At 47.9% G+C, this 23,801-nt stretch overlaps 1 protein-coding gene across 4 annotated transcripts in view; it reads right to left on the bottom strand.

Annotated features, from left to right (window-relative positions):
• plxnb3 (plexin B3) overlaps window positions 1-23,801 on the bottom strand; it is a 299,550-nt gene that overhangs the window by 149,577 nt on the left and 126,172 nt on the right. For all 4 annotated transcript variants that reach the window (XM_042299850.1, XM_042299847.1, XM_042299849.1 and 1 more), the window contains exons 4-9: window positions 22,038-22,217; window positions 12,163-12,291; window positions 10,364-10,464; window positions 8,689-8,905; window positions 7,693-7,852; window positions 1,767-1,875 (exon numbers count right to left, since the gene is read on the bottom strand). In XM_042299850.1, coding sequence (XP_042155784.1) covers window positions 1,767-1,875; window positions 7,693-7,852; window positions 8,689-8,905; window positions 10,364-10,464; window positions 12,163-12,291; window positions 22,038-22,217 — 896 coding nt within the window. The remainder of the gene's footprint in view (window positions 1-1,766; window positions 1,876-7,692; window positions 7,853-8,688; window positions 8,906-10,363; window positions 10,465-12,162; window positions 12,292-22,037; window positions 22,218-23,801) is intronic.

Raw genomic sequence — 23,801 nt, 5'->3', positions numbered from 1 at the left:
AATCAAATGGGGGCTGCTGTCTGACTGCCTCAAACATTATCAAATGGGGGCTGCTGTCTGACTGCCTCAAACATTATAACTCAATCAAATGGGGGTTGCTGTCTGACTGCCTCAAACATTATAACTCAATCAAATGGGGGCTGCTGCCTGACTGCCTCAAACATTATAACTCAATCAAATGGGGGTTGCTGCCTGACTGCCTCAAACATTATAACTCAATCAAATGGGGGCTGCTGCCTGACTGCCTCAAACATTATAACTCAATCAAATGGGGGCTGCTGTCTGACTGCCTCAAACATTATCAAATGGGGGCTGCTGTCTGACTGCCTCAAACATTATAACTCAATCAAATGGGGGCTGCTGTCTGACTGCCTCAAACATTATCAAATGGGGGCTGCTGTCTGACTGCCTCAAACATTATCAAATGGGGGCTGCTGTCTGACTGCCTCAAACATTATAACTCAATCAAATGGGGGCTGCTGTCTGACTGCCTCAAACATTATCAAATGGAGGCTCCATGACATGACGTTTTCGGTTTTGGTGGTTGTTAGTTCTCAAAGATGATATTTATTAAAACGTATTACAGCTCCACCTCTTCTGCATACTTTATATCTGGTTTTAGTCTCTTAAGTTAACAATCCTTTACCATCCCGCCACTGCTAAATGACTATAGAGGGAAACACTGGCATGTCTCTGTGTGGGATCTCTTAAATGACTATAGAGGGAACACTGGCATGTCTCTGTGTGGGATCTCTTAAATGACTATAGAGGGAAACACTGGCATGTCTCTGTGTGGGATCTCTTAAATGACTATAGAGGGAAACACTGGCATGTCTCTGTGTGGGATCTCTTAAATGACTAGAGGAAACACTGGCATGTCTCTGTGTGGGATCTCTTAAATGACTATAGAGGGAAACACTGGCATGTCTCTGTGTGGGATCTCTTAAATGACTAGAGGGAAACACTGGCATGTCTAATTGTGTGTAGGGTGTGTGTGTGTGTACGGTGTATGTGTGTACGGTGTGTGTGTGTGTGTGTGTACGGTGTCTGTGTGTACGGTGTGTATGTGTGTGTACGGTGTGTGTGTGTGCGTACAGAGTGTGTGTGTGTGTGTGTACGGTGTGTGTGTGTGTGTGTACGTGTGTGTGTGTGTGTACGGTGTGTGTGTGTGTGTGTGTGTGTGTGTGTGTACGGTGTGCATGGGTGAGTGTGTGTGTGTGTGTGTACGGTGTGTGTGTGTACGGTGTGTGTGTGTGTACGGTGTGTATGTGTGTGTGTGTACAGTGTGTACGGTGTGTATGTGTGTGTGTGTACGGTGTGTGTGTGTGTGTGTACGGTGTGTGTGTGTGTGTGTGTGTGTACGGTGTGTACGTGTGTGTGTACGTGTGTGTGTGTGTGTGTGTGTGTACGGTGTGTGTGTGTGTGTGTGTGTGTACGGTGTGTATGTGTGTGTGTGTACGGTGTGTGTGTGTGTGTACGGTGTGTGTGTGTGTGTGTGTGTGTGTGTGTACGGTGTGTGTGTGTGTACGGTGTGTATGTATGGTGTGTGTGTGTGTACGGTGTGTGTGTGTGTGTACGGTGTGTACGGTGTGTACGGTGTGTATGTGTGTGTGTGTACGGTGTGTGTGTGTGTGTGTGTGTACGGTGTGTGTGTACGGTGTGTGTGTGTGTACGGTGTGTATGTGTGTGTGTGTGTACGGTGTGTATGTGTGTGTGTGTACGGTGTGTGTGTGTGTGTACGGTGTGTGTGTGTGTGTATCTCTTACGGAGATGTGGTGTTGAGTCGCCCCACAGCTCGACAGTCGTAGAAGATGATGTCACTGCTAGAGATGGCCACGTCTCTGAACATCACAGACACACGTAGGGACACGTGGTCTACAGACAGACAGACAGACAGACAGACAGACAGACAGACAGACAGACAGACAGACAGACAGACAGACAGACAGACAGACAGACAGACAGACAGACAGACAGACAGACAGACAGACAGACAGACAGACAGTACAGACAGACAGACAGACAGACAGACAGACAGACAGAGACAGACAGACACAGAGACCAAGAGACAGACAGACAGACACAGAGAGACAGAGACAGACAGTACGTGCAGACAGACAGACAGTACAGATAGTACAGACAGACAGGAGAGACCATAAAGATATATTAGGACACATAATAATACCAGTACTACATACAGTACATAGCAGACACAGGTGGTTCTTCTGGAAGGTTCTCCCATCTCCATAGAGGAACTCTTGTTACAGGTTGTTCTTCTGGAAGGTTCTCCCATCTCCACAGAGGAACTCTTGTTACAGGTTGTCCTTCTGGAAGGTTCTCCCATCTCCACAGAGGAACTATAGATCTCATCACAGACACAGGTGGTTCTTCTGGAAGGTTCTCCCATCTCCACAGAGGAACTATAGATCTCATCACAGACACAGGTGGTTCTTCTGGAAGGTTCTCCCATCTCCACAGAGGAACTCTTGTTACAGGTTGTCCTTCTGGAAGGTTCTCCCATCTCCACAGAGGAACTCTTGTTACAGGTTGTCATGTACCTTTTTGAATAGTCCTGCTGAATAGACCAGAACAGGACACAGGCATGTCTGATACGGTTTGGAATACGTAGCATAATCAATATCTTTGAGTGGTTTTTGTTCTTCCTTATAACTCCCCCAAGAGCTCTACTTGCTGAGTCGGCCAGGACAGATGTTCTGTTTTGAAAGGTAATATGTTCATCAATAAAAAGACCCACATATTTATAATTGCTAGTAAACTCAAGAAGGTCTTGTGTGTATCTCCTCAAGGTATAATAACTGTCTTGTCTGTATCTCCTCAAGGTATAATAACTGTCTTGTCTGTATCTCCTCAAGGTATAATAACTGTCTTGTCTGTATCTCCTCAAGGTATAATAACTGTCTTGTCTGTATCTCCTCAATGTATAATAACTGTCTTGTCTGTATCTCCTCAAGGTACAATAACTGTTGGAGGTCTTGTCTGTATCTCCTCAAGGTATAATAACTGTCTTGTCTGTATCTCCTCAAGGTATAATAACTGTCTTGTCTGTATCTCCTCAAGATATAATAACTGTCTTGTCTGTATCTCCTCAAGGTATAATAACTGTCTTGTCTGTATCTCCTCACGGTATAATAACTGTTGAGGAGGTCTTGTCTGTATCTCCTCAAGGTATAATAACTGTTGAGGAGGTCTTGTCTGTATCTCCTCACGGTATAATAACTGTTGAGGAGGTCTTGTCTGTATCTCCTCAAGGTATAATAACTGTTGAGGAGGTCTTGTCTGTATCTCCTCACGGTATAATAACTGTTGAGGAGGTCTTGTCTGTATCTCCTCACGGTATAATAACTGTTGAGGAGGTCTTGTCTGTATCTCCGTACCTTCTCCGCTGTGCAATCTGTGCAATCTGGTTTCCGAGCCGGTCACGGGTGCACCTCAGCCACACTCAAGGTACTAAACGATATCATAACCGCCATCGATAAAAGACAGTACTGTGCAGCCGTCTTCATTGACCTTGCCAAGGCTTTCGACTCTGTCAATCACCATATTCTTATCGGCAGACTCAGTAGCCTTGGTTTTTCGGATGACTGCCTTGCCTGGTTCACCAATTACTTTGCAGACAGAGTTCAGTGTGTCAAATCGGAGGGCATGCTGTCCGGTCCTCTGGCAGTCTCTATGGGGGTGCCACAGGGTTCAATTCTCGGGCCGACTCTTTTCTCTGTATATATCAATGATGTTGCTCTTGCTGCGGGCGATTCCCTGATCCACCTCTACGCAGACGACACCATTCTATATACTTTCGGCCCGTCATTGGACACTGTGCTATCTAACCTCCAAACAAGCTTCAATGCCATACAACACTCCTTCCGTGGCCTCCAACTGCTCTTAAACGCTAGTAAAACCAAATGCATGCTTTTCAACCGATCGCTGCCTGCACCCGCATGCCCGACTAGCATCACCACCCTGGATGGTTCCGACCTTGAATATGTGGACATCTATAAGTACCTAGGTGTCTGGCTAGACTGCAAACTCTCCTTCCAGACTCATCTCAAACATCTCCAATCGAAAATCAAATCAAGAGTCGGCTTTCTATTCCGCAACAAAGCCTCCTTCACTCACGCCGCCAAGCTTACCCTAGTAAAACTGACTATCCTACCGATCCTCGACTTCGGCAATGTCATCTACAAAATGGCTTCCAACACTCTACTCAGCAAACTGGATGCAGTCTATCACAGTGCCATCCGTTTTGTCACTAAAGCACCTTATACCACCCACCACTGTGAGCTGTATGCTCTAGTCGGCTGGCCCTCGCTACATATTCGTCGCCAGACCCACTGGCTCCAGGTCATCTACAAGTCCATGCTAAGTAAAGCTCCGCCTTATCTCAGTTCACTGGTCACGATGGCAACACCCATCCGTAGCACGCGCTCCAGCAGGTGTATCTCACTGATCATCCCTAAAGCCAACACCTCATTTGGCCGCCTTTCGTTCCAGTTCTCTGCTGTCTGTGACTGGAACGAATTGCAAAAATCGCTGAAGTTGGAGACTTTTATCTCCCTCACCAACTTCAAACATCTGCTATCTGAGCAGCTAACCGATCGCTGCTGCTGTACATAGTCTATTGGTAAATAGCCCACCCATTTTCACCTACCTCATCCCCATACTGTTTTTATTTATTTACTTTTCTGATCTTTTGCACACCAATATCTCTACCTGTACATGACCATCTGATCATTTATCACTCCAGTGTTAATCTGCAAAATTGTAATTATTCGCCTACCTCCTCATGCCTTTTGCACACATTGTATATAGACTCCCCCCTTTGTTTTCTACTGTGTTATTGACTTGTTAATTGTTTACTCCATGTGTAACTCTGTGTTGTCTGCTCACACTGCTATGCTTTATCTTGGCCAGGTCGCAGTTGCAAATGAGAACTTGTTCTCAACTAGCCTACCTGGTTAAATAAAGGTGAAATAAAAAAAATAAAAAAAATCTCCTCACGGTATAATAACTGTTGAGGAGGTCTTGTCTGTATCTCCTCAAGGTATAATAACTGTTGAGGAGGTCTTGTCTGTATCTCCTCACGGTATAATAACTGTTGAGGAGGTCTTGTCTGTATCTCCTCACGGTATAATAACTGTTGAGGAGGTCTTGTCTGTATCTCCTCAAGGTATAATAACTGTCTTGTCTGTATCTCCTCACGGTATAATAACTGTTGAGGAGGTCTTGTCTGTATCTCCTCAAGGTATAATAACTGTTGAGGAGGTCTTGTCTGTATCTCCTCAAGGTATAATAACTGTTGAGGAGGTCTTGTCTGTATCTCCTCACGGTATAATAACTGTTGAGGAGGTCTTGTCTGTATCTCCTCAAGGTATAATAACTGTTGAGGAGGTCTTGTCTGTATCTCCTCACGGTATAATAACTGTCTTGTCTGTATCTCCTCATGGTATAATAACTATTGAGGAGGTCTTGTCTGTATCTCCTCAAGGTATAATAACTGTCTTGTCTGTATCTCCTCAAGGTATAATAACTGTCTTGTCTGTATCTCCTCAAATAACTGTTGAGGAGGTCTTGTCTGTATCTCCTCACGGTATAATAACTGTTGAGGAGGTCTTGTCTGTATCTCCTCACGGTATAATAACTGTTGAGGAGGTCTTGTCTGTATCTCCTCAAGGTATAATAACTGTTGAGGAGGTCTTGTCTGTATCTCCTCACGGTATAATAACTGTCTTGTCTGTATCTCCTCAAGGTATAATAACTGTTGAGGAGGTCTTGTCTGTATCTCCTCAAGGTATAATAACTGTCTTGTCTGTATCTCCTCAAGGTACAATAACTGTCTTGTCTGTATCTCCTCAAATAACTGTTGAGGAGGTCTTGTCTGTATCTCCTCACGGTATAATAACTGTCTTGTCTGTATCTCCTCAAGGTATAATAACTGTTGAGGAGGTCTTGTCTGTATCTCCTCAAGGTATAATAACTGCCTTGTCTGTATCTCCTCAAATAACTGTTGAGGAGGTCTTGTCTGTATCTCCTCACGGTATAATAACTGTTGAGGAGGTCTTGTCTGTATCTCCTCAAGGTATAATAACTGTTGAGGAGGTCTTGTCTGTATCTCCTCACGGTATAATAACTGTCTTGTCTGTATCTCCTCAAGGTATAATAACTGTTGAGGAGGTCTTGTCTGTATCTCCTCAAGGTATAATAACTGTTGAGGAGGTCTTGTCTGTATCTCCTCACGGTATAATAACTGTCTTGTCTGTATCTCCTCAAGGTATAATAACTGTTGAGGAGGTCTTGTCTGTATCTCCTCAAGGTACAATAACTGTTGAGGAGGTCTTGTCTGTATCTCCTCAAGGTATAATAACTGTCTTGTCTGTATCTCCTCAAATAACTGTTGAGGAGGTCTTGTCTGTATCTCCTCACGGTATAATAACTGTTGAGGAGGTCTTGTCTGTATCTCCTCAAGGTATAATAACTGTTGAGGAGGTCTTGTCTGTATCTCCTCAAGGTATAATAACTGTTGAGGAGGTCTTGTCTGTATCTCCTCAAGGTATAATAACTGTTGAGGAGGTCTTGTCTGTATCTCCTCACGGTATAATAACTGTTGAGGAGGTCTTGTCTGTATCTCCTCAAGGTATAATAACTGTTGAGGAGGTCTTGTCTGTATCTCCTCACGGTATAATAACTGTTGAGGAGGTCTTGTCTGTATCTCCTCAAGGTATAATAACTGTTGAGGAGGTCTTGTCTGTATCTCCTCACGGTATAATAACTGTTGAGGAGATCTTGTCTGTATCTCCTCACGGTATAATAACTGTTGAGGAGGTCTTGTCTGTATCTCCTCAAGGTATAATAACTGTTGAGGAGGTCTTGTCTGTATCTCCTCACGGTATAATAACTGTTGAGGAGGTCTTGTCTGTATCTCCTCAAGGTATAATAACTGTTGAGGAGGTCTTGTCTGTATCTCCTCACGGTATAATAACTGTTGAGGAGGTCTTGTCTGTATCTCCTCAAGGTGTAATAACTGTTGAGGAGGTCTTGTCTGTATCTCCTCACGGTATAATAACTGTTGAGGAGGTCTTGTCTAACTGCCCTCTCTGATATCTCCGTTTGAAAGGACAGTCTTTTATTAAACACGTGCTGTTTTTTCTTCAATTCCTTCCTACACTGTTCTCTCGTATTCCCATCTTTACAATGTAAAAAATAAGTACTCAGCCTTACGCAGAGCTGGATAGGTCCCTTAACTCATCATTTCAATAAGGCTTGTTCAGCTTGTAAACATTACTGCACGTGGAGGTGTATTCTTTATTCACATCATTTTTTACAGAATATAGGATATCACTAAATGTTTCATACCACACAGGAGTTTGCTCAGAGTCAAAAACCGGCGTCTAGGATTTGATACCAGCAACCCTGCCTCTGGTTGCCAGTTCACATCCCGCCAGATTTTTCCAGTCAGACACAGGATTCGAACTGGCAACCCTCCCGCTGCTGGCTCATCTCGCTAACCGCTAGGCTACCTGCCACCCCGGTTATTTCTCAATTAGATTAATTTGGATAAATAATAAATTAATTACAATGATTAAATGATCCATTAATTAAATCATTATGAATACAAATCTAATAATTACAGATCATTTTTATATATATAAAAAATGTCAAATAAAAAGGGCAACCTACCACTTCCTGGTGGGCTGGGTGGGAGGAGCTCAGGCAGGGGTGATTGACAGGTGATGGTGGTTCCCTTGACGATGGCTGGCTGAGGGGGGAGGGTTCCAAAGGAGCAGGAAAGAGACTCCTCCTCTGTCAGGGTGGGCAGCTGGGCCACTGTTAGAGACACCTGGGACAGAGATCTATATATTACATTATATATATATTTTTATATATATATAAGGTTTATTGGGACAGATAATAAGAGAGTGGGGGAGAGACATACAGGTGTGGAGAGATAAATAAATACATTTACTGCAGGACCAGCACAGACATTACCCACTACACATTACCCCCTAAACCAGCCTGTACATTACCCCCTAGACATAAGCCCCTAGACATGACCCCCTAAACCAGCCCATACATTACCCACTAGACATTACCACCTAAACCAGCCCAGACATTACCCACTACACATTACCCCCATAAACCAGCCCGTACATTACCCCTACACATTACCCCCTAGACATAAGCCCCTAGACATGACCCCCTAGACATTACCCCTAAACCAGCCCATACATTACCCACTAGACATTACCACCTAAACCAGCCCAGACATTACCCCTAAACCAGCCCAGATATTACCCAATAGACATTACCCCTAGACCAGCCCCAGACATTACCCCCAGACATTACCCTCTAGACCAGCCCAGACATTACCCCCTAGACCAGCCCTGACATTACCCTCTAGACCAGCCCAGACATTACCCCCAGACATTACCCTCTAGACCAGCCCAGACATTACCCCCAGACCAGCCTAGACATTACCCCCAGACATTACCCTCTAGAACAGCCCAGACATTACCCTCTAGACCAGCCCAGACATTACCCCTAGACCAGCCCTGACATTACCCCCAGACATTACCCTCTAGAACAGCCCAGACATTACCCCCTAGACCAGCCCAGACATTACCCCTAGACCAGCCCAGACATTACCCCCTAGACATTACCCCTAGACCAGCCCACCTGAGTCGCCTCCTCTCTGCTCTGGATGGCAGGCTTTAGGCTCTGGACAGTCACACACTGGTTGGCAGGCTGGTTGGCAGGCTGGTCGGCAGGCTGGTTGGCAGGCTGGTCGGCAGGCTGGTCGGCAGGCTGGTCGGCAGGCTGGTTGGCAGGCTGGTAGCTCCACAGCCAGTGGTTGGCTTGGCCCTCACGACTACACTCCAGTCGACGAGTGCATCTGTATCAGCGGTATAAACACAGGTTAACATGGAAACGAATGACAGAGGAAACGGAGTTATAAACACAGGTTACCAAGGAAACGAGTGACAGAGGAAACGGAGGTATAAACACAGGTTACCAAGGAAACGAGTGACAGAGGAAACGGAGGTATAAACACAGGTTAACATGGAAACGAGTGACAGAGGAAACGGAGGTATAAACACAGGTTACCATGGAAACGCAGGACCTAATGGGGATCCATAATAAACCCAGGAAGAGTAGCTGCTGCCGTGACAGGAACTAATGGGGATTCATAATAAACCCCAGGAAGAGTAGCTGCTGCCTTGGCAGGAACTAATGGGGATCCATAATAAACCCAGGAAGAGTAGCTGCTGCCGTGACAGGACCTAATGGGGATCCATAATAAACCCAGGAAGAGTAGCTGCTGCCTTGACAGGAACTAATGAGGATCCATAATAAACCCCAGGAAGAGTAACTGCTGCCTTGACAGGAACTAATGAGGATCCATAATAAACCCCAGGAAGAGTAACTGCGGGCTTGGCAGGAACAAATGGGGATCCATAATAAACCCAGGAAGAGTAGCTGCTGCCTTGACAGGAACTAATGAGGATCCATAATAAACCCCAGGAAGAGTAACTGCTGCCTTGGCAGGAACTAATGGGGATCCATAATAAACCCAGGAAGAGTAGCTGCTGCCTTGACAGGAACTAATGGGGATCCATTATAAACCCCAGGAAGAGTAGCTGCTGCCTTGGCAGGAACTAATGGGGATCCATAATAAACCCCAGGAAGAGTAGCTGCTGCCTTGACAGGAACTAATGAGGATCCATAATAAACCCCAGGAAAAGTAACTGCTGCCTTGGCAGGAACTAATGGGGATCCATAATAAACCCAGGAAGAGTAGCTGCTGCCTTGACAGGAACTAATGGGGATCCATTATAAACCCCAGGAAGAGTAACTGCTGCCTTGGCAGGAACTAATGGGGATCCATAATAAACCCAGGAAGAGTAGCTGCTGCCTTGACAGGAACTAATGGGGATCCATTATAAACCCCAGGAAGAGTAGCTGCTGCCTTGGCAGGAACTAATGGGGATCCATTATAAACCCCAGGAAGAGTAGCTGCTGCCTTGGCAGCAACCAATGGGGATCCTTAATAAACCCCAGGAAGAGTAGCTGCTGCCTTGGCAGCAACCAATGGGGATCCTTAATAAACCCCAGAAAGAGTAACTTCTGCCTTGGCAGGAACTAATAGGGATCCATAATAAACCCCAGGAAGAGTAGCTGCTGCCTTGGCAGGAACTAATGGGGATCCATAATAAACCCCAGAAAGAGTAACTTCTGCCTTGGCAGGAACTAATAGGGATCCATAATAAACCCCAGGAAGAGTAGCTGCTGCCTTGGCAGGAACTAATGGGGATCCATAATAAACCCCAGGAAGAGTGTCAGTGTACAGTACCTTCCCTCCAGGACACACCAGCCACAGTAAGGATCTCTGACAGACAGACAGGACTGGCAGTCAGGCTGCTGTTCACACTGAGATACAGCCACCTTGGACACCTGAGAGAGAGAGAGAGAGAGAGAGAAGAGAGAGTGAGGGAGAGAAGAGAGAGTGAGGGAGACAGAAAGAGGGGTAAAGAGAGAGGGGGGTGAGAGAGAGAAAGAAAGAGAGAGGAGAGAGAGGGGGAAGGGGGAGAGAATGAGAGAGAGGGGGGAGAAAGAGGGGAGGAGGGGGAGAGAGATGGTGGAGAGAGAGAGAAAGAGAAAGGGGGAAGGGGGAGAGAGAGGGGAGGGGGGAAAGAGGGGGGGAAGGGGGAGAGAAAGAGATGTAGTGGAGAGAGAGATGGTGGAGAGAGAGAGTAGAGAGGGGGAGAGAGAGACAGAGGGGGAGAGAGAGACAGAGAGGGGGAGAGATATTTATGGTGGAGAGAGAGAGAAAGGGGGGGGGGGAAGGGGTAGAGAGAGGGGAGGGGGGAGAGAGAGAGAGTGGGAGAGGGGGAGAAAGAGGGGGGAAGGGGGAGAGAGAGACATAGAGAGGGGGAAGGGGGAGAGAGAGAGACATCAGGTATATTATCCACATGAATAAGGGGTTTGAGTCTAGGGGTAGTGTTTAGGGGTTAGGGTCTAGCGGTAGTGTTTAGGGGTTAGGGTCGAGGGGTAGTGGTTAGGGGTAGTGGCTAGGAGTAGTGACTCGGGGTTAGGGTCTAGGGGTAGTGGCTAGGGGTTAGAGTCTAGGGGTTAGAGTCTTGGGGTAGTGGATAGGGGTTAGGGTCTAGGGGTTAGGGGTAGTGTTTAGGGGATAGGGTCTAGGGATTAGGGGTAGTGTTTAGGGATAGGGTCTAGGGGTAGTGGCTAGGGGTTAGGGGTAGTGGCTAGTGGTTAGGGTCTAGGGGTAGTGGATAGTGGTTAGGGTCTAGGGGTAGTGGATAGGGGTTAGAGTCTAGGGGTAGTGGTTAGGGGTTAGGGTCTAGGGGTAGTGGCTAGGGGTTAGAGTCTAGGGGTAGTGGCTAGGGGTTAGGGTCTAGGGGTTAGAGTCTAGGGGTAGTGGCTAGGGGTTAGAGTCTAGGGGTAGTGGCTAGGGGTTAGAGTCTAGGGGTAGTGGCTAGGGGTTAGGGGTTAGAGTGTAGGGGTAGTGGCTAGGGGTTAGGGTCTAGGGGTAGTGGTTTGGGGTTAGAGTCTAGGGGTAGTGTTTAGGGGTTAGGGCCTAGGGTTAGTAGCTAGGGGTTAGAGTCTAGGGGTAGTGGCTAGGGGTTAGGGGTTAGGGTCTAGGGGTAGTGGCTAGGTGTTAAAGTCTAGGGGTAGTGGCTAGGGGTTAGGGTCTAGGGTTAGTAGCTAGGGGTTAGAGTCTAGGGGTAGTGGCTAGGGGTAGTGGCTAGGGGTAGTGGCTAGGGGTTAGGGGTAGTGGCTAGGGGTTAGAGTCTAGGGGTAGTGGCTAGGGGTAGTGGCTAGGGGTAGTGGCTAGGGGTTAGGGGCTAGGGGTTAGGGTCTAGGGGTAGTGGCTAGGTGTTAAAGTCTAGGGGTAGTGGCTAGGGGTTAGGGTCTAGGGTTAGTAGCTAGGGGTTAGAGTCTAGGGTTAGTAGCTAGGGGTTAGAGTCTAGGGGTAGTGGCTAGGGGTAGTGGCTAGGGGTTAGGGGTAGTGGCTAGGGGTTAGAGTCTAGCGGTAGTGGCTAGGGGTAGTGGCTAGGGGTAGTGGCTAGGGGTAGTGGCTAGGGGTTAGGGTCTAGGGGTTAGGGTCTAGGGGTAGTGGCTAGGTGTTACCTTGCCATCCGTGAGGACGTATACATTCTGTCCAGACTGGTCCAGTAGTAGGTCAGCGTTGACTGGCCTGTCCTGGTCCACCAATACACTCTGATACAATGTCCCTGTTGTGTCAGGCTCGAGAAATACCTGACCGCACAGAGAAGATTAAGTGAAGATTATTTATGGTGTGTTGGCAAGAGAGTGAACAGATCTGGAAACAGGCTAGTGCCATACATACAGTGTCAGAGTTGTGGACTCGAGTTTGGCTTGAGTCACTAATTTGACTTTGACTTGAGACTGATGACTTGAAATGATCTGGCCAGGTGTTTTGTCTCATTTTGTGGCACAGTCTCTCAGTGGATTACTAAGCATGCAGCCAGACACAGTAGCTACAGCATTTTGCCCTTGCAAAAAAAAAATTGGCTAGTGAAACGCACACTCGGCCCTCTGATTGGACCAGCAAACTGTCAATCAGCAGAGGTTGGGTGAGCTAGCGAACAGATTGGTGATTTTCTGTACAGCTATAGGATCGGGTGCAGCGCAAACGTCAAATTGTAGGGAGAGAGGATGGCCATAATAAATATGCAGCTCCAAAAGAAATTGCCCATCGGTAATATTAAGTTTACTTTGAAAGCTCACCAGCAATGGGCATCAAACAACGATTACTAGCACAGGACTACTGGTCTTTTGGTATGTTAATTGCTAGAAATGTATCATTAACTTATGAAGCTTGCGTTTGATCATTGACTACAGCTCAGCGTTCAACACCATAGTGCCCTCAAAGCTCATCACTAAGCTAAGGATCCTGGGACTAAACACCTCCCTCTGCAACTGGATCCTGGACTTCCTGACGGGCCGCCCCCAGGTGGTGAGGGAAGGCAACAAACCAACGCTGATCCTCAACACGGGGGGCCCCTCAGGGGTGTGTGCCTGTTCACCCACGACTGCGTGGCTCCTCACGACTCCAACGCCATAATTAAGTTTGACAAAGTTACGACGGTGGTAGGCTTCATCACCGACGACAACAAGACGACCTATAGGGAGGAGGTCAGAGACCTGGTGGTAGGCTTCATCACCGACAGCAACAAGACGACCTATAGGGAGGAGGTCAGAGACCTGGTGGTAGGCTTCATCACCGACAACAACAAGACGACCTATAGGGAGGAGGTCAGAGACCTGGTGGTAGGCTTCATCACCGACAACAACAAGACGACCTATAGGGAGGAGGTCAGAGACCTGGTGGTAGGCTTCATCACCGACAACAACAAGACGACCTATAGGGAGGAGGTCAGAGACCTGGTGGTAGGCTTCATCACCGACGACAACAAGACGACCTATAGGGAGGAGGTCAGAGACCTGGTGGTAGGCTTCATCACCGACGACAACAAGACGACCTATAGGGAGGAGGTCAGAGACCTGGTGGTAGGCTTCATCACCGACAACAACAAGACGACCTATAGGGAGGAGGTCAGAGACCTGGTGGTAGGCTTCATCACCGACAACAACAAGACGACCTATAGGGAGGAGGTCAGAGACCTGGTGGTAGGCTTCATCACCGACGACAACAAGACGACCTATAGGGAGGAGGTCAGAGACCTGGTGGTAGGCTTCATCACCGACGACAACAAGACGACCTATAGGGAGGAGGTCAGAGACCTGGTGGTAGGCTTCATCACCGACGACAACAAGACGACCTATAGGGAGGAGGTCAGAGACCTGGTGGTAGGCTTCATCACCGACGACAACAAGACGACCTATAGGGAGGAGGTCAGAGACCTGGTGGTAGGCTTCATCACCGACAACAACAAGACGACCTATAGGGAGGAGGTCAGAGACCTGGTGGTAGGCTTCATCACCGACAACAACAAGACGACCTATAGGGAGGAGGTCAGAGACCTGGTGGTACCAGGACAACAACCTCTCCCTCAACGATGAGACAGCCTATAGGGAGGAGGTCAGAGACCTGGTGGTAGGCTTCATCACCGACAACAACAAGACGACCTATAGGGAGGAGGTCAGAGACCTGGTGGTAGGCTTCATCACCGACAACAACAAGACAACCTATAGGGAGGAGGTCAGAGACCTGGTGGTAGGCTTCATCACCGACAACAACAAGACGACCTATAGGGAGGAGGTCAGAGACCTGGTGGTAGGCTTCATCACCGACAACAACAAGACGACCTATAGGGAGGAGGTCAGAGACCTGGTGGTACCAGGACAACAACCTCTCCCTCAACGATGAGACAGCCTATAGGGAGGAGGTCAGAGACCTGGTGGTACCAGGACAACAACCTCTCCCTCAACGATGAGACAGCCTATAGGGAGGAGGTCAGAGACCTGGTGGTAGGCTTCATCACCGACAACAACAAGACGACCTATAGGGAGGAGGTCAGAGACCTGGTGGTAGGCTTCATCACCGACAACAACAAGACGACCTATAGGGAGGAGGTCAGAGACCTGGTGGTAGGCTTCATCACCGACGACAACAAGACGACCTATAGGGAGGAGGTCAGAGACCTGGTGGTAGGCTTCATCACCGACAACAACAAGACGACCTATAGGGAGGAGGTCAGAGACCTGGTGGTAGGCTTCATCACCGACGACAACAAGACGACCTATAGGGAGGAGGTCAGAGACCTGGTGGTAGGCTTCATCACCGACAACAACAAGACGACCTATAGGGAGGAGGTCAGAGACCTGGTGGTAGGCTTCATCACCGACAACAACAAGACGACCTATAGGGAGGAGGTCAGAGACCTGGTGGTAGGCTTCATCACCGACAACAACAAGACGACCTATAGGGAGGAGGTCAGAGACCTGGTGGTAGGCTTCATCACCGACAACAACAAGACGACCTATAGGGAGGAGGTCAGAGACCTGGTGGTAGGCTTCATCACCGACAACAACAAGACGACCTATAGGGAGGAGGTCAGAGACCTGGTGGTAGGCTTCATCACCGACAACAACAAGACGACCTATAGGGAGGAGGTCAGAGACCTGGTGGTAGGCTTCATCACCGACAACAACAAGACGACCTATAGGGAGGAGGTCAGAGACCTGGTGGTAGGCTTCATCACCGACAACAACAAGACGACCTATAGGGAGGAGGTCAGAGACCTGGTGGTACCAGGACAACAACCTCTCCCTCAACGATGATACAGCCTATAGGGAGGAGGTCAGAGACCTGGCAGTGTGGTGCCAGGACAACAACCTCTCCCTCAACGATGAGACAGCCTATAGGGAGGAGGTCAGAGACCAGGCAGTGTGGTGCCAGGATAACAACCTCTCCCTCAACGATGAGACAGCCTATAGGGAGGAGGTCAGAGACCAGGCAGTGTGGTGCCAGGACAACAACCTCTCCCTCAACGATGAGACAGCCTATAGGGAGGAGGTCAGAGACCTGGCAGTGTGGTGCCAGGACAACAACCTCTCCCTCAACGATGAGACAGCCTACAGGGAGGAGGTCAGAGACCAGGCAGTGTGGTGCCAGGACAACAACCTCTCCCTCAACGATGATACAGCCTATAGGGAGGAGGTCAGAGACCAGGCAGTGTGGTGCCAGGACAACAACCTCTCCCTCAACGATGATACAGCCTATAGGGAGGAGGTCAGAGACCAGGCAGTGTGGTGCCAGGACAACAACCTCTCCCTCAACGATGATACAGCCTATAGGGAGGAGGTCAGAGACCAGGCAGTGTGGTACCAGGACAACAACCTCTCCCTCAACGATGAGACAGCCTATAGGGAGGAGGTCAGAGACCAGGCAGTGTGGTACCAGGACAACAACCTCTCCCTCAACGATGAGACAGCCTATAGGGAGGAGGTCAGAGACCAGGCAGTGTGGTGCCAGGACAACAACCTCTCCCTCAACGATGAGACAGCCTATAGGGAGGAGGTCAGAGACCAGGCAGTGTGGTGCCAGGACAACAACCTCTCCCTCAACGTGATCAAGACAAAGGAGCTGATCGTGGACTACAGGAAACAGAGTGCTGAGCACGCCCCCATCCACTTCAACGGTTCTGTAGTGGAGCGGGTCGACAGTTTCAAGTTCCTCAGAGTCAACATCACTAAGGACCTATTGTGGTCCAAACTAGTGTTACCACAATACCAGGATATTGACTTGGATACCAACACAATACCAGGATATTGACTTGGATACCAAAACAATATCAGGATATTGACTTGGATACCAACACAATACCAGGATATTGACTTGGATACCAACACAATACCAGGATATTGACTTGGATACAACACAATACCAGGATATTGACTTGGATACCAACACAATACCAGGATATTGACTTGGATACCAACACAATACCAGGATATTGACTTGGATACCAACACAATACCAGGATATTGACTTGGATACCAACACAATATCAGGATATTGACTTCGATACCAAGGGGGAAAAAAGGAGTATCAACTCAGCCCAGACTCCCAGTGGTTCCTCAGGACAGACTCTCAGTGATTCCTCAGTCCAGACTCCCAGTGGTTCCTCAGGACAGACTAGAGTCAGTATGAGAGCGGAGATAACATGATTACAGTCCAGATTCCCAGTGGTTCCTCAGGACAGACTAGAGTCAGTATGAGATGGGAGATAACATGATACAGTCCAGACTCCCAGTGGTTCCTCGGGACAGACTAGAGTCAGTATGAGAGAGGAGATAACATGATTACAGTCCAGATTCCAGTGAGTTCAGTGGTTCCTCAGTTCCTCAGGACAGACCATGCTGGTCATTTATGAACATCTGAACATCTTGGCCATGTTCTGTTATAATCTCCACCCGACACAGCCAGAAGATAACTGGCCACCTCACATAGCCTGGTTCCTCTCTAGGTTTCTTCCTAGGTTTTGGCCTTTCTAGGGAGGTTTTCCTAGCCACCGTGCTTCTACACCTGCATTGCTTACTGTTTGGGGTTTTAGGCTGGGTTTCTGTACAGCACTTTGAGATATCAGCTGATGTAAGAAGGGCTTTATAAATACATTGATTTGATTTGACAGACTAAGAGCCAGTACTATAAGGAGACATCGGCACGGTGTCGATAGACTTCATACTATCTCAATCAGTAGATGACGTGAGACACATTCAACAGAAAATGAACAGAGCAAAGCACAGAGATCCTTGATGAAACCCTGCTCCAGAGCAGGTCTTGACCTCAGATTGGCGCAAAGGTTCACCTTCCAACAGCACAATGAACCGAAGCACATGTTTGGTTCCCTGTGTTGTCAACTAGAAATTTGGGAGAATGTGACATATATGGTAGCCTAATCTGGGGCGGCAGGTAGCCTAGTGGTTAGAGTCTAGGGGAGGAAAGTAGCCTAGTGGTTAGAGCATTGGGCCAGTAACTGCAAGGTTGCTAGATCGAATCCCCGAGCTGACAAGGTAAAAATCTGTCGTTCTGACCCTGAACAAGGCAGTTAACCCACTGATCCTAGACCAGTTAACCCACTGATCCTAGACCAGTTAACCCACTGTTCCTAGACCAGTTAACCCACTGTTCCTAGACCAGTTAACCCACTGTTCCTAGACCAGTTAACCCACTGATCCTAGACCAGTTAACCCACTGATCCTAGACCAGTTAACCCACTGATCGTAGACCAGTTAACCCACTGATCGTAGACCAGTTAACCCACTGATCGTAGACCAGTTAACCCACTGATCCTAGACCAGTTAACCCACTGATCCTAGACCAGTTAACCCCACTGATCCTAGACCAGTTAACCCCACTGATCCTAGACCAGTTAACCCACTGATCCTAGACCAGTTAACCCCACTGATCCTAGACCAGTTAACCCACTGATCCTAGACCAGTTAACCCACTGATCCCCTGAACAAGGCAGTTAACCCACTGATCCTAGACCAGTTAACCCACTGAACCTAGACCAGTTAACCCACTGATCCCCTGAACAAGGCAGTTAACCCACTGATCCTAGACCAGTTAACCCACTGAACCTAGACCAGTTAACCCACTGATCCCCTGATCAAGGCAGTTAACCCACTGAACCTAGACCAGTTAACCCACTGATCTCCAGAACAAGGCAGTTAACCCACTGATCCTAGACCAGTTAACCCACTGATCCCCTGAACAAGGCAGTTAACGCACTGATCCCCTGAACAAGGCAGTTAACCCAATGATCCTAGACCAGTTAACCCACGGATCCTAGACCAGTTAACCCACTGATCCTAGACCGTCATTGAAAATAAGAATGTACTTATTTATTTTGTAGTCAAGGTATGTGGTGCTTATTTCGGCCTGCAGAGGGATCCGCTAGCCTGCCTAATCAGTGAGTCAAAAAAAACTGAAGAGAGAAGCACCAGATAATCCAATTATTTTCAACCTTATCTTCACGGTGAGTTATATAAAGCATCGGATAAGAAACACCAAGTTAAGCGAAGTGATGATGATGACCTGTTTTGTTTTCACCATTCAAGCCTCATTTAAAAAATATATATATATAATTTTTTCCCCAGACTCCATCTCTTCCAGGATTCTTATTTTTTTACTCCTACGTATCTGGAACAGACCGTTTGTAAGGACCTTAAAATAAGAATGATGAACATGAGATAAAATGAAAATTAAAACCCTTTTTTAAAAATAGTTGTTTTAGTATGTTGGCTATTTAGAATTGTACAAGAGTAACCAAGTCAGGTGAATGAGAGCCAACTGAAAACTGTACTGAAGAGAGAAGCATCAGATTAACTATTTATTGTCAACCTTATCAAAGGGCTGATGTTGGTACAGGTTAGACTCCCTTAACTGCCTTTACAGGGTACTAGACCTGGGCTTTATCCTCATACCCTATCCAGGTCCCAAGGTTTAACAGGGTACTAAGACCCAGGCCATATCACCATACCCTATCCAGGTCCCAAGGTTTAACAGGGTACTAGACCCAGGCCATATCACCATACCCTATCCAGGTCCCAAGGTTTAACAGGGTACTAGACCCAGGCCATATCACCATACCCTATCCAGGTCCCACGGTTTAACAGGGTACTAGACCCAGGCCATATCACCATACCCTATCCAGGTCCCACGGTTTAACAGGGTACTAGACCCAGGCCATATCACCATACCCTATCCAGGTCCCAAGGTTTAACAGGGTACTAGACCCAGGCCATATCACCATACCCAATCCATCATGATAATAAATTGTGAACAACTACCAAGCTTCCGTGTCTCACCATTCCTGCTGCTGGTATAAAACCAGGGTATTTTTTTTCATTGTCTTCTCGTGGTACATTTTTGTAAGGGTGTAACTCCTAAATTGATAGTTTTAAGAATTTTTCAAATAGCTAGCTGATGCTGATATTGACTTTGGTATTGTTTGTAGCTACATTTTCTAGCTAGCCAGCCAGCTTTTCTAGAGAGAGAGAGAGAGAGCATTTCATTGTGGGTTTTGTAGTTATTTAACAAAGTAAAACATATTAACTATTCCTTTGAGTGTTCTTGTGTCTCTGTGGTTACTCCTATCACAGTGTGTGTGTGTGTGATTAGGGAATGTCTTGTTAATGTGTGTGCTTGTGTGTGTGTGTGTGTGTGTGTGTGTGTGTGTGTGTGTGTGTGTGTGTGTGTGCGTGAGATTTAGGGAGCGTCTCGTGTCTTGTTAATGTGTGTGCTTGTGCGAGTGTGTGTGTGCGATTTAGGGAGTGTCTCGTGTCTTGTTAATGTGTGTGCTTGTGCGAGTGTGTGTGTGTGCGTGCGTGCGATTTAGGGAGTGTCTCGTGTCTTGTTAGTGTGTTAAGGAGAGGAGGGTATTTAAGATGAGGAACAGCAGTCAGCTCTCGGCAGCATGGAGCTGGATCTGGTTTCATCCATAATTAACATTAGCAACATGTTTCATGTTAATGACCCTCTCTGTGGATGCCTGCCTGTCTGTCTGCCTGTCTGTCTGTCTGTCTGTCTGCCTGTCTGTCTGCCTGTCTGTCTGTCTGTCTGTCTGCCTGTCTGTCTGCCTGTCTGCCTGTCTGTCTGCATGTCTGTCTGTCTGTCTGCCTGTCTGCCTGTCTGCCTGTCTGTATGTCTGCCTGCCTGTCTGTCTGTCTGTCTGTCTGCCTGTCTGTATGTCTGCCTGTCTGTCTGTCTGTCTGTCTGTCTGTCTGTCTGTCTGTCTGTCTGTCTGTCTGTCTGTCTGTCTGTCTGTCTGTCTGTCTGCCTGCCTGCCTGTCTGCCTGTCTGCCTGTCTGTCTGCCTGTCTGTCTGCCTGTCTGCCTGTCTGTCTGCCTGTCTGCATGTCTGTCTGTCTGTATGTCTGCCTGCCTGTCTAGCTGTGGGTACAGGGTTCATGCAGCCATCCCTCCTTGTCCCCCAGCAGAGTGACGGTGCCTGTGCGTACAGCCTACCTTACTACCGCGCGTATAGCCTACCTTACTACCGCGCGTATAGCCTACCTTACTACCGCGCGTACAGCCTACCTTACTCCCGCGCGTATAGCCTACCTTACTCCCGCGCGTATAGCCTACCTTACTCCCGCGCGTATAGCCTACCTTACTCCCGCACGTATAGCCTACCTTACTCCCGCGCGTACAGCCTACCTTACGCCCGCGCGTACATCCTACCTTACGCCCGCGCGTATAGCCTACCTTACTCCCGTGCGTACAGCCTACCTTACTCCCGTGCGTATAGCCTACGGTACGTATAGCCTACCTTACTCCCGTGCTTACAGCCTACCTTACGCCCGTGCGTACAGCCTACCTTACGCCCGTGCGTACAGCCTACCTTACGCCCGTGCGTACAGCCTACCTTACGCCCGTGCGTACAGCCTACCGTGCGTACAGCCTACCTTACGCCCGTGCGTACAGCCTACCTTACGCCCGTGCGTACAGCCTACCTTACGCCCGTGCGTACAGCCTACCTTACGCCCGTGCGTACAGCCTACCTTACGCCCGTGCGTACAGCCTACCTTACGCCCGTGCGTACAGCCTACCTTACGCCCGTGCGTACAGCCTACCTTACGCCCGTGCGTACAGCCTACCTTACGCCCGTGCGTATAGCCTACCTTACCTCTGTGCGTATAGTCTACTTTACTCCCGTGCGTATAGCCTACCGTGCATATAGTCTACCTTACTCCCGTGCGTATAGCCTACCTTACTCCCGTGCGTATAGCCTACCTTATGCCCGTGCGTATAGCCTACCTTACTCCCGTGCGTATAGCCTACTTTACTCCCGTGCGTATAGCCTACCGTGCGTATAGCCTACTTTACTCCCGTGCGTATAGCCTACCGTGCGTATAGCCTACCTTACTCCCGTGCGTATAGCCTACCGTGCGTATAGCCTACCTTACTCCCGTGCGTATAGCCTACCTTACTCCCGTGCGTATAGCCTACCTTACTCCCGTGCGTATAGCCTACCTTACTCCCGTGCGTATAGCCTACCTTACTCCCGTGCGTATAGCCTACCTTACTCCCGTGCGTATAGCCTACCTTACTCCCGTGCGTATAGCCTACCTTACTCCCGTGCGTATAGCCTACCGTGCGTATAGCCTACCTTACTCCCGTGCGTATAGCCTACCTTACTCCCGTGCGTATAGCCTACCTTACTCCCGTGCGTATAGCCTACCTTACTCCCGTGCGTATAGCCTACCTTACTCCTGTGCGTATAGCCTACCTTACTCCCGTGCGTATAGCCTACCTTACTCCCGTGCGTATAGCCTACCTTACTCCCGTGCGTATAGCCTACCTTACTCCCGTGCGTATAGCCTACCTTACTCCCGTGCGTATAGCCTACCTTACTCCCGTGCGTATAGCCTACCTTACTCCCGTGCGTATAGCCTACCTTAATCCCGTGCGTATAGCCTACCTTACTCCCGTGCGTATAGCCTACCTTACTCCCGTGCGTATAGCCTACCATGCGTATAGCCTACCTTACTCCCGTGCGTATAGCCTACCTTATGCAGCCAGCCCTTCTTGTCCCCCAGCAGGGCGATGGTGTGGCCGGCCTCGGTAGCGGTGGTGACAGCGGTGAGCTGTGTTTCCCTGGTCAGAGAGGGGGTGGCTGACAGGGGAACCGCAGAGGCGATGGGGCTGGGGGTGTGTTCCCCTCCACATGGGTACTCCTTTAACGAATCCTAGAGAAAAGAAGGGTCAGAGGTGATTGGTTGATTGATTGTAATATAGGAAAAGCCGCTCCAGCCGGAGACAACATTACAATAAGTTCTTATTCTTGTGTGGTAACACTGTTTCAGCCTACTTGTTATGCAGTATAACAGTGTTTTAGTCTACTTGTTATGCAGTATAAGTGTTTAGCCTACTTGTTATGCAGTATAACAGTGTTTTAGCCTACTTGTTATGCAGTATAAGTGTTTAGCCTACTTGTTATGCAGTATAACACTGTTTCAGCCTACTTGTTATGCAGTATAACACTGTTTCAGCCTACTTGTTATGCAGTATAAGTGTTTAGTCTACTTGTTATGCAGTATAACAGTGTTTTAGCCTACGTGTTATGCAGTATAAGTGTTTAGGCTACTTGTTATGCAGTATAACACTGTTTCAGCCTACTTGTTATGCAGTATAACAGTGTTTTAGCCTACTTGTTATGCAGTATAAGTGTTTAGCCTACTTGTTATGCAGTATAACAGTGTTTTAGTCTACTTGTTATGCAGTATAAGTGTTTAGCCTACTTGTTATGCAGTATAACAGTGTTTTAGTCTACTTGTTATGCAGTATAAGTGTTTAGCCTACTTGTTATGCAGTATAACAGTGTTTTAGCCTACTTGTTATGCAGTATAAGTGTTTAGCCTACTTGTTATGCAGTATAACACTGTTTCAGCCTACTTGTTATGCAGTATAACAGTGTTTTAGCCTACTTGTTATGCAGTATAACAGTGTTTTAGCCTACTTGTTACGCAGTATAACAGTGTTTTTTACCTACTTGTTATGCAGTATAACAGTGTTTTAGCCTACTTGTTACGCAGTATAAGTGTTTTTTACCTACTTGTTATGCAGTATAACAGTGTTTCATCCTACTTGTTATGCAGTATAACAGTGTTTCAGCCTACTTGTTATGCAGTATAACAGTGTTTCAGCCTACTTGTTATGCAGTATAACCTCGTACCCCTGCACATCGACTCAGTACTGGTACTCTGTGTATACAGCCATGTTATCATTGACTCAGTACTGGTACTCTGTGTATACAGCCATGTTATCATTGACTCAGTACTGGTACTCTGTGTATACAGCCATGTTATCATTGACGCAGTACTGGTACTCTGTGTATAGTACCATGTTATCGTATTTATTATTACGTTATTTTACTTTTCTATTATTTCTCTCTATTATTTCTCTCTACATTGTTGGGAACGACCTGTAACTAAGCATTTCACTGTCCGTCCACACCTGTTGTTTACGATGAATATCACAAATAAAATGTGATTAGATTACACTTGTCTTATTTGACCCTTTTAGTACTGCAGCAGTATCGTAGCTCCACCCCTCCTGAACCCCCAGTAGCTCCACCCCTCCTGAACCCCCAGTGGCTCCACCCCTCCTGAACCCCCAGTAGCTCCACCCCTCCTGAACCCCCAGTAGCTTCACCCCTGCTGAACCCCCAGTAGCTCCACCCATCCTGAACCACCAGTAGCTCCACCCCTCCTGAACCCCCAGTAGCTCCACCCCTCCTGAACCCCCAGTAGCTCCACCCCTCCTGAACCCCC

This window comes from Oncorhynchus tshawytscha, linkage group LG16 (genome assembly GCF_018296145.1).
Source record: "Oncorhynchus tshawytscha isolate Ot180627B linkage group LG16, Otsh_v2.0, whole genome shotgun sequence".
Classification (NCBI taxonomy): Eukaryota; Metazoa; Chordata; class Actinopteri; order Salmoniformes; family Salmonidae; genus Oncorhynchus; species Oncorhynchus tshawytscha.
The sequence above is the reverse complement of the archived record's forward strand: the minus strand, read 5'-3'. Positions and strand labels throughout refer to the sequence as shown.